At 38.7% G+C, this 11,410-nt stretch overlaps 3 protein-coding genes across 3 annotated transcripts; 2 read left to right on the forward strand and 1 right to left on the reverse strand.

Moving 5' to 3' along the window:
- Positions 1-620: 620 nt before the first annotated feature.
- LOC129794927 (protein FAM151B) lies at positions 621-1,896 on the reverse strand. The gene is made up of 2 exons (XM_055835867.1): positions 1,782-1,896; positions 621-1,563 (listed from the first exon to the last, which is right to left on the reverse strand). The coding sequence occupies exons 1-2, from the start codon at positions 1,819-1,821 to the stop codon at positions 659-661; spliced, it is 945 nt and encodes a 314-aa protein (XP_055691842.1). The 5' UTR covers positions 1,822-1,896; the 3' UTR covers positions 621-658.
- Positions 1,897-2,020: 124 nt separating this feature from the next.
- On the forward strand, positions 2,021-3,699 carry LOC129794924 (guanine nucleotide-binding protein subunit beta-2). Its single transcript, XM_055835864.1, has 4 exons — positions 2,021-2,694; positions 2,766-2,931; positions 3,022-3,353; positions 3,426-3,699. Exons 1-4 carry the CDS (start codon positions 2,346-2,348, stop codon positions 3,617-3,619), a joined length of 1,041 nt encoding a protein of 346 aa, XP_055691839.1. The 5' UTR covers positions 2,021-2,345; the 3' UTR covers positions 3,620-3,699.
- Positions 3,700-4,566: 867 nt separating this feature from the next.
- Positions 4,567-11,252, forward strand: LOC129794884 (N-acetylneuraminate 9-O-acetyltransferase). The gene is made up of 4 exons (XM_055835796.1): positions 4,567-4,812; positions 4,883-5,957; positions 7,888-8,481; positions 10,330-11,252. Exons 1-4 carry the CDS (start codon positions 4,689-4,691, stop codon positions 10,895-10,897), a joined length of 2,361 nt encoding a protein of 786 aa, XP_055691771.1. The 5' UTR covers positions 4,567-4,688; the 3' UTR covers positions 10,898-11,252.
- The last annotated feature ends 158 nt before the right edge of the window (positions 11,253-11,410 follow it).

The following is an 11,410-nucleotide window of genomic DNA, read 5'->3' on the forward strand; positions in this document are numbered from 1 at the left end:
AACTGCATTCTTTTCGTCTTTTTTTTTTGGCGGTTGCAGGTCTTTTTTTATCTTATTTTTACCAGAGAATGGAAAAAACTAAGATAGGAAGGCACATCTTGTTTTAAAGAGGAGAATCCGAACAGACTTACGACCTTTTCTTGTTTCGCTGAAAAACATCTTATAGAAAACACTCATATCTGCTTCTTTTGAACGTTCTCCGGAAAGGATGGCTGAGATGGCTACAGAAAGAATATCTTTACTAGGCGGGAAGTGAGACATCGCTCCAGGAAGACATGGAAAGATCTTAAAAGATAAGGAATTTTCTAATGCGCCTTATTGAACGTTGATTTCTATACACTGTGCAGAGTTTTATATTTTTGTTGACAAAGTTTTCCCAATCAATTACCTGCCTGAGGAAGGAATAAAAAGCCTTCGAAACGTCGCAGATATATAATGTTTGAGAAAATGCTGAAGGTCGCAAACCATGCCCTCCCACACTATAAACCATCAGGAATTACTTATCTACTATACGTTCCAGTCTAAACATTAATACACTTCAAGGATGAAGAAGTCTCGTGTGAAATGGAATAATGTAGCAAAAAAAAAAGGCTGTGTCTGAAAGAAACACAGCTAAAACATTTAATTTTTGAATATTTGTCTATTTAGCTCATTTAGCTCATTTAGCTAACAAATGACTTATAAAAAGAGCCATAGAGAGGCAGAAGAACGACATTATTGTCAATTGAGCCAGCTTCCTTGCTCCATTTCCGGGATTTCCGAGATCCAACTGATCAAGAAGATCCTTTGGCACATCCACGTACACCTTATCAATGCCCACGGCAAAGATGAGACTCCTTAGCTTCGCCACGTCAACATTATCATTCTCACTAGACCAAATGGTCAGGGTGACGGTGTTGGTTTCATTGAATGCCTTCATGAGGTTCGTGAGTTGTGTTTGACTTTGAGCAGCAATTCCCGCGCGAACTGGAAAGGTGATTGGATGACTAGAACGCGGGATTCCATTGTCCCGTATTGCTGAGCTCATACTATCAATTTGATCATCTGTATAGGTGCCTTCGGTAAAGTCCGGACCCCATCTTGTTGTCCATCCAATTGAGAGAATAGCCTCTGGAAATGCCCTGCATCCGGATAGGAAAGAATTTGCATCTACTGGATTTGTCCCAGTATTGTTGACGGGGCCGCGGATTATATCAGCATTCAGCCACACGGGGTAGTTCATGAATGACCACAAGTCAGTTAACATAGCCAGGGAACCCGTAAAAACCTCCGTAGACTTAAAGTCTAGCTTCACGCCCTTCGTCCTTCCTGCATTCTGGCCGTTGTGATCGAGTATTTGTTGGAGGAAGCTACTAAGGGAGATATCGGATGTATTAACGGGAGGATGCCCCATTACAGGAATTTCCGGACCATTGGGATCACTAATGAGGTGCCCAAGAACAATGTCAGCTTCAATCATATCGATATTGCTGGCCAAGGTTGCTGTTAGGAGTTCTTGACTGTTAACAGCATGAGCCCACGTGATTGCTGTGAGGTTCTCAGCCCCCACAACCATCGTAATCCCTACGAGAAAATCCCCATTAATCATCCAGAAAACAAATAACTTGGACATCAATACAAATTCAGATAAAGCATCACATCGACAGTTTTACCTGAAGTACCATCATGGGCAGATAAATTGAGTAGCAATGAATATAAGAATGTGATAAGAGAGGTGATAAGGCTTACTGAAGATGACTAAAAGGAGGACAAAGGAACAAGGATTCGTTGATTTAGCTAACCTTGGACTAAGAGAACCGAAATTGCAGCTAACAAAATCATATTTGGATGCCAAAAGAAAAAGTCTTCACTACAAAAACACCATGCTTATTTACCAAATTAATTTGGAAAAGTGCTGAGAAAATGCGAAAGAAACTGAGGAAATCTCACAACAATTAATTTATATTAGGGTGTCCAAGATGTTCCTCATGATCATAATGTTCTTGAGATAATTTTGATACGACTTCAGATTCATAAAGTAACTGCCACCTGACTTTAAACCGTTGGAGATTGGATTAAGTAAAATTAATTGTAAGGACCAACCTGGAAGATAAAAAAAAATTAAAAGAAAAGTCTTTAACCCACCTGTTGAAGCGTCGTTGACACACACTGATCAAATTACCGGAATGGATCGATTTTATGAGTCGCCAAAGTGTGGCAACAGTCAAGCCTTAAGAATGCCTCCAATCGGCTTATTTAATTCAATTACTGCCCTCAATACAGCTCCGCATCCACGAGAACCTCAAAGAGAAACAAACTTCTGAATCACTTTCAGTTTAACTTTTGCCGGGAAAAGTCGCAAGAAAATGGGTAAAGACGACGCTGAGGTTGCAGCTCTGCGTGATGAACTCAAAGGATTGTATGAACAGTTAAAGGAAGAGCAGAAAAAAGTGGCTGATTGTAGCCTAGTGGATAAATGTGGAGATGTGGGTGGAGTTTCTAAGCTCCATATAACCACGAAGAAATTCCTCAAAGGTCACATTAATAAAGTGAATTCTGTGCACTTTGCTGGTGATTCTCGTCACTGCGTAACCGGATCTCTAGATGGGAAGCTCATAATTTGGGACACTTGGACAGGCAATAAAGTTCAGGTGATCCCATTGCGTTCATCCTGGGTAATGAGTGTGGCTTTCTCTACATCTGGGAACTTTGTTGGTGAGTCCTGGTTGAAGAAAACTTAGATTTTTTTTAGAGCTACATATACTGAAAATACTTTGAATCTACAGCTTGTGGAGGAATGGATAACATGTGTACGGTTTACGATCTCAATAATCGTGATGCAACTGGTACGGCAAAGATTGTAAGAGAACTTGCGGGATACGAAGGTTTTCTGAGCTCTTGTCGTTTCCTGGATGATAGAAACATCCTAACTGGCTCTGGAGATATGAAAATGTAAGAAAAGCTAGCTTTTTAGCTTTGATCCTTTTTTTCCAAAATGGCTGACACGCAGAGGATGCTAACCTAAAAATAAATTTTTCAAAGATGCGTCTGGGAATTGGAAACAGGTAAGAAGACAGCGGATTTTGAAGCTCACGCTGGAGACGTTGTGTCCATCTCCTTGTCACCCGATGGGAAGCAATATGTGACGGGATCTGTGGATAAAACGTGCAAATTGTGGGATGTACGAGAGCAGAGCCCCCGACAGACATTCTATGGGCACGAAGCTGATGTGAATAGTGTTTGCTTCCATCCAGGTGGGCAGGCTTTTGCAACGGCAAGCGAGGACAAGACAGCACGTCTCTTTGATATTCGTTCAGATCAGCAAGTGTGTCAGTATGAGCCACCAAATAAATCCAGTGGATTCACTTCTTGCGGTTAGTCTAATTTTTTTTGTGGGAAATTATAGGTTCTTTGTGATTTACAATGCCTCTGTTTGGCTTTTCTAGCTCTGTCTCTCAGTGGACGGTACATCCTCTGTGGGAGTGATGATAACAACATCCACTACTGGGATACTCTCAAAGGAAACCATCTTGGTTCTCTTCCCGGACATGAGAATCGCGTTACTTCTATCTCAATGTCACCCAATGGCATGGCTCTTGCTTCATGCAGCTGGGATAATAATGTTAGAATCTGGGTTTGAGCAGATTGTAATTTTATTTTAATCGATTCGTTAAATAAATAAAAATCATTTCTCATCAATTGAAATATTAAAATCAGAAATTAAGTGTTTTTATTATAGGTTAAGAAGTGTTTTTGAGCTTATACAGAAGTTTTCGTATTAGAGGATCCCAGCCTCTGATTAATCGGGTACTTTGTGGTTGTTTTTCTAATTTTCCATGCTAAAAAGTTATAGGGCTTCTGAAATCCTATCATTTGAATCCACTTTCATCAAAATCCAGGCCCTGTACACGGTCTACTTTGTTTTGAAGTTGAAGAGCAAAAATGGCTCACTTTTTGTATGGGAATTTTTCGCCTTTGGTAATAAAATTATAATTTTTTGACATTTAGAATACTGATCGCACGCTGAGAATCTGTCATTTTGTAGGTTATTATGTAGAATTTAATGGTACAAACGGATTTGAGATTGATGCTGTCAGTAAAAAAGCGCAGTCCAACTTCATTTTTTACCAAAGAATTCCATACAAAAATTGAGTCGCGTACACGGCCTGTCAAAATCGGTCAAGTTTCTTGATTTATAATCGATTTTCGATTAAAAAAATTGTAACGGCCATAGTATGCCATAAGCGTCGAAAGCTTTGGCCTTAAAATTGAAAGAATGAGTTTGAGTCGTTTGAGTTGACCTACCGTCGTCCCTTGGCTGATACTATCTGAAGTATTTATCCTACTCAACAAATATTTACAATTTTTCTAATTTTAAAATTTTAAATTAAATTTTGAAAAAAAAAATAAAATTAGGAAAAGAAATCTTTTCAAACCAAGTTAACGTAGTTTTGCTTGGATCCACCGATGCGCGCCAGAGTAAGACAAATATATATTTTTTGATACGATAGAACGTTTTGTAATTCTTGCATCTCACTCTCTCCAATGAAAAATCTTCTATATTTGTCTCTTTCTTCATCTCTGACAGTTGTTTGTTTACATTTTTTGACACGCGAAAGTTCGGCGAGTTGAGAAAATCGTGAAAATTCCTCAAAAATTAGGAAAATTTGTGGAAAATTGTGATTTTTCTCACAAGAAAAGCCACAAAAATGGGCGGAGAGTCCAAGGCGGAGTACATAATACAGCAACTCAATGTGGGGAATGCAAAGAAAATTGCCCTGCTGATGGTGTTGGCTTTTATCTTCTTTCACGGCTTGATTCACGTTCGCTACGGTAAGGATTTTCCGGGATTTTCTGCTTTTTCCTGGAAGATAATTTGTTCTTTTGATCCTCCGTCCCATAGGCACAGATTCGTGCAAGTGGTTGCTGTCACGGGGGCGGTTCAAGGGGGACAAGGAGTGGCAACCGTACGGTTGTATGATGCATCGATACTCCCAGCAAGACACCCGACGATGTTTCCGCTACCTGGCCTTCTGGGGCAATGAGAATCACTTTGTCTTCATCGGTGACACACGTCTCCGGATGCTGTATGAAGCCTTCATCAATCACCTCCATCCGAGTGACGATGACAACGGGAGTCTCGTGGATTCACCGGCAAATCTCGAATTTTTGGACATGAAACTGAAGCTTCGGGTTAACTATATTTATGCCAATGACGTTGCCCGTGGGATGGTGGAGGAATTCTCAACGTGGCGCAAGGATGAAGATCCTCCGTCATTGATTGTGGCCAGCTGTACGTATGGGACCTTCCAGGCGGGCAATACAACGGAGGAGATTATCAAGAGTTTTGCCCTAAATATGACGCATCTTGTGCGACCAATGGAGGAGGTATTGGGGAAGAAAGTTCACGTGCTGTGGAAGCTACAGGATCCCATTGTGGAGGATAAGGCGCCCAAGGAGTGGAAGGGTTTGACGAATGATGACATTGATGCAATTAATCGTGCCACACAGGGTGTCCTGAAGTACACAACAGTACCCCTTTGGGCATCCTCACGGCTCATTGCGCAGGGATTGCTGGATGAGGCTGTGGATGGCGTCCACCTGGGCCCTCTGGCGCTGAGGCATGATGTTCAGATTCTCCTCAATATGTACTGCAATGACTACATGAATTTCAACGATGGCACATGCTGCAGTAGTGCTGAACCCTACACAATCCTCCAGGTTGTCACGTATGCCATCCTCGGGGTGTGTGTTGCCCTCTCCGTGGCTATGCTCCTCCGTCGATGGATGCAGCAGCTACGCGGTCAAACACTCTACACGCCCCTCAATCAACCCGGTAATGCTGACGCAACATCACCCATCTATGCCCTGGCAACTCTTGCCTTCATCATGGGCTACTTCTACCTGTGCGATCGCACGAATTTCTTCATGAAGGAAAACAAATATTACTCAGAGTTTAGCTTCTGGATTCCCGTTGGGTGAGTTTTCTCGTTTTTCTTGTAATTTTCTCACGTGCTGTCGCTTTTTTGTTGTTGCTGTTGCCCTCTCTCCTTTTGCAAATAAGCACTTTTTGTGCGAAATTGAACGTGAAATTTAGCTGTAATAGACAAAGCTGTGCGCGATTGTTTACTTCCGTCAATTCTCCTGACACAACATCTTTGTTGTTCTTGTTGTTGCTCGAAAAAAAAGTCAATCATAAAGCGTCCACTTATAAGAGTTGGTGTCCCACAACGTGTAGAAGTTTTAGTGCAGCAGATCCGGCGTTTAGCCTCGAAATAATGAAACTAGGACATGTGTAGGCTCAATTTTTTTCAGGATCGGATTTAATTTGATCCAGATCAATTTTCCGTTGAAATTGGGGTCATACAGGTCGAGGGATTTGAGAAAAGTCTCATGTTGACTTTCCAACTCACCTGGAAAAGTGATATTTTTTTTTTTACCTTTTTTGGCTACAAAAAATGCACTTTTTTCACATTGCACTGCCCTTTGGCTGATTTATATGCCACTTACTACTTATTACTTATTTCTTTAATAAAAAAAAGCATAAAATGCACTAAGAACAACACAAAAACATAAATTATTTAAAAAAAAAAAGACACAAGAAACATAAATTTGTCAAATCTTATCTATTTTTATGACCACCCGTGGCGTCACTTGTTTCATTTTATTCCAATTCTTGGAAAATTGTATGGTGAAAATCATCATGAGACTTTTCTCAAATCCCTCAACATATATTACCTCAATTTCAACGGGAAATCAATCAGAATCAAATTGAAAGTTGATCCTAAGAAAATTGAGACTAAACATGTCTTATTTTATTATTTAGAGGTTGAGGTTAAAAATCCTATTAGTTCTGCTGAACTATATTAGGCAAAGTTGATTGAATTGGATAAAAATGGTCATATCTCGAATTCTATAAGACCTACAGAAATTTCTTAACACGTTATGGAAAGATCTTGAAAAAAGCTATAATTTGGGAAATATTAAGATACTTTTCAAGGTCACCTCCAGAACACAAAATTGCGGCTTTGTGTTTTATTAAAACAGTTTTTCGCATTTTTCACTAACAAGGAATAGTTTTAGAGGTTTCAGATATTCTAGAAAGTTGTAGAGTTTTGCAAAACCTTTAATTTGGTACCAAGATAAGCAAAATCGATCAAGCAGTTCAGGAGATACGACTCTTAGAACTTTTGAAAATACAAGAATATTTCTAATCGCTATATCTTCTAAACGGCGGCATAGATTTTCTTCATTTTCGGGCTGGTGAAAGATATTGAGTCCAGCTACAAAATATAAAAATTTAAAGGAAAACAATAACAGATATTCGGAGTTATTGCCCCTTAAAGTTAGGCAATTTTTGTTTTTGATTTTAGCGCCTCTTGTGGCCATTTTTTGAACTTGGAATATTTTAGAGAGTTGTAGGGCTTCTTGAAACCTTTCATTTGAGCATGAGTTGGTCAAAATCGGTCAAGTCATTCTCGAGTTATATCGAAAAAACACTTTTTGCTTTAGACCGCCATATTTGCTAAACAGCTTGACCGATTTTCAAGTATGAATTATCGATGAAAACGTCTCACTGAACCTTAAAACATACTAAAATTTCAGTCTTCTAGCTATAGGGGAAGTTGTTGATGGTAGTTCAAAATGGCGGACGGCGGCCATTTTAGATTTTGAAAATGCGAAAAAATGAAATTTTACACCCACATTTTCATTGAAAACTTCAAACCCGAGGTCTTTATGTCTTACCGTTCTCAATTTATAAACGTGCTCATACCAAGTTTTAGCCTGATCTGAGGTGGTCGTTATTTTCCGACGATTACAATACTTGGTGTTGGCCACAAAGTGGAACACCAACTAATTCTCTCGAGTTCTTTTTTCATGCAACAATGCTTCTCTCTATGCGAACAGGTATGTGTTTGCCCTGGGACTCTTCTTCACGGAGGATAGTCGCTTCACAAAGGTCCTCCATCGTGATGAAACGGATGAGCTCAAGGGATGGATGCAGCTTGTTATTCTTGTGTATCACATGACGGGCGCTGAACGAATCCTTCCCATTCATATGCACATAAAAGTCCTCATTAGTGGTTACCTCTTCCTCTCGGGCTACGGGCATTTCACCTACATGTGGCAAACAGGCAATGCGGGCCTCGTGCGCTTCTTCCAGATCCTCTTTCGCCTGAATTTTGTCACAATTCTCCTTTGCCTGTGCATGAACCGTCCCTACCAGTTCTACTACTTTGTCCCATTGATCTCCTTCTGGTACTGCCTCATCTACGTCGTACTGGCACTTCCGCCACACATCACAGCAGCCACAGTTGACGCCAATCCGTATCAATATCTCTACTTGGCGGCTAAATTTGTGAGCCTCCTCGCAGTTAGCACCATCTTCTACATGTCTGAGGTCTTTTTTGAGCGCATCTTCGTCACGCGACCCTGGAAAGCACTCTTCGTGACCACAGACGATGACATCCATGAATGGTGGTACCGCTGGAAGCTCGATAGGTGAGTCTAAAACATATCTCCAACATTCTCTTTCTGGTTTTAATCGTTTTTAATTTGCAAAGAAAACTCGCACGTGCTCTTAAGCGGAGGAGTATTGTAATTAATCGAATAATTGAATTTATGATTTTTATTCCCTAAGAAAAAGGACTCTATTCATTTACGCGTGTAATTACACAATTTACAAAAATACCCCAGATACAATATTCTGTTGAAAATTAAAATAAATTAATAAATATTTTATTTAAGTTGAGTTTCAATCGTGGAAAAAGTGGAAAACTATCGAGAATTTGCTAAAAACTTGCACATGTCCATAAGCCACACCCCCTTCATATTGCAAGTATACAACTTTTTTTTTTTCTTTAAAGCATATGCTTCGACTAACGACTTTTTAAAGAATTTATTTCTTTTTGTTTTTAATAATATGCCGTACATAGAAGATAGTAATTTATGCAATGCTGACTGTGTTGCGTTAACAGATATGCACCACTGAAGCATATGCATTACGCACTGAATAAGCAGAAAAATGAGGTAGGTACGATAGGGCATCAAGGGGGTAGCCAGGGGGGTTGTTTGGGTGTTTAATCATTCCCATAAACGTTCAGGAAGTTCGGGTTTTTTATTAAAAAAAAATTAAAAGAATTAATTTTCATGCCAAAAAGTAGATTAAAAAAAAAGAAAGAGAATTTTTAAACGTTTTTATAAAACATCAAACGTTTAAGTAAAAAAAAAAAACAAGAAACATTTACAACAAACGTTAGACGTTAGAAAATAATCGTTAAAAGATGATGTAATCGACCGTAAATAATTGTTTAAGAAAATAAGAAGACGGATTTTCGGTCTTATTTTAGGTTAATGATTTTATCGTTAAATGTTAAGAAATATGTCAAATTTTAAAAATGAAATTTTAAAAAAATATCAGAAAAGAATCATGAAGGGATATTAAAAAAAATTGTCAAACGTTAGAAAAAATGATGAATTTTTAAAAGAAATCGCTGGTTGAAACAGCAAATATCGTATAAAGATAGGGATTTTTACAGTAGATACGATAATTGCAGTTGCAATTAGTGAAATATCAAACAGAGCTGTCAAATGTTAGAAAATAAGTTTCAGATGTTAGGAATGAAACGCCAAACGTTTAAATTTAGCTCCGAGAAATGTCAAATATTTGTAAAGAAATATGAATTGTCAAACGTTAGAAAGAAATGACAAATATTTAATAGAAATGTCAAACAGAGCTCTCAGATGTTACAAAACAAATGAAATAGGAACAATCCTTTCGGTAGCCTCAGCCACCGTATCCTTGGCTGACGATACCGGAAGGATTGATCCTATTTCACTCAATAAGATAAAATTTAACGTCCAAAAATGTCAAATATATGAAAATAAATATTAAATGTCAAAGAATTGTCAAACCTGAGAAATAATTGACAAATATTTTAAATAAATATCAAACAGAACTGTCAAATGGTAGAAAAGAAGTGTCAGATGTTAGAAATGAAATGTCAAAACGTTTTCTAACCCATTTTCAATGCAAATTAAATCTCAAAACTCGTCATAGAATAAATTTCTGGCTACTTCCCTGTGTAGAGAGTCTTTTCTTGAATTATTTTTTTTGACGCTTTTCCAGAATTTCTTTCCCATTTTTAATGGAAATCATTGAATGATCGAAAATGAATAGACTCCTTTACATACACTTATTGTAGAAGAGATTCCAACATAATTTATTTTAAAGAGTTAAAAAAAAGTTCAAAAAAAAAAAACTTTGAGCATTATGCGAGTTGCTTTGCTTTGCACTTTCGCTTTTGCAGTAACATAATAAATTGTATGAAACTCTTGTCTTTCCCGTAGGTACACAATTACATCCGGAATGGTTTTCGCGGCAATCTTTCATGTTGCCCAGAAGTATGCTGTGTTCGATGACAACAACCATGGGAATCTCTTTTCACGCCGAATCTCCCTAACAGCCACACTGGCGGCCGTGGGTGGTGTGGGTTTCTACACCACTTTCTCCTTCCTCTGTCGCAATAAGCAGGAATGCGAGGAAATTCACTCATACATTGTCTTCATCCCCATCATTGGGTACATTGTCCTGCGGAATATTTCGGGGATTTTGCGGACGAGATATTCGTCCTTTTTTGCGTGGTTCGGCAGGATATCGCTGGAGCTTTTTATCTGTCAGTACCACATTTGGTTGGCTGCTGATCGACATGGGGTGCTCGTCCTTCTTCCGGGTTTCCCCACACTCAATGTCATCATTACGAGTTTCATCTTCATCTGTGCCTCCCACGAAGTGCATCGCCTTACACTTGTCCTCCTTCCGTATGCCGTGCCGAGTGATTGGAAGTTGGCTGTGCGAAATTTTGTAGCATTCCTCATTATTCTCATTCCCATTGCACGATACGATGGGATGTTTTAGATAAGATGAAGAAGAGCAGCAGCGAAGCATTGAAAAGCCTGAAAGGTAATAATTTATATCATATTGACCCTTCATCGACACCCAGAGACAAACTCTCTGCAGCCTCGAGGAATCTTTCTTCACACAATTTTTTTTAATCTTCATTATTTTTTTCGTAAATCTCTGTCACGGGGGCCTGCGCGCTGTTATTCAACTCTTTAACGGCCCAATTGCACAATTTGATGGTGATTTTTTTTGTTATTGTAGCTCGCATATCTAGTTTAAGTATGAAGTAGATTTTTTTGTGTGAATGACCAAAGTATTTTTTCACGAGGAAGTCACAAAAGAGTGCACTAAAATAAAATTTTAGAGAGTAGAGAAATTTTTTTTCTTTCGAATTCCAAGTTCCAAACTTCTTGTAGACGTTGATTTTTTATTGGGGGAATTTTATTGGGGCAAAGCAGCAAGGAGAGTGTGGTGAGGAAGAGAAGAGAGCTAAAGAGTCAATGAAAATAAATAATTTTAAATTTCTTT

The sequence above is a fragment of the Lutzomyia longipalpis genome, chromosome 4 (assembly GCF_024334085.1).
Source record: "Lutzomyia longipalpis isolate SR_M1_2022 chromosome 4, ASM2433408v1".
Classification (NCBI taxonomy): Eukaryota; Metazoa; Arthropoda; class Insecta; order Diptera; family Psychodidae; genus Lutzomyia; species Lutzomyia longipalpis.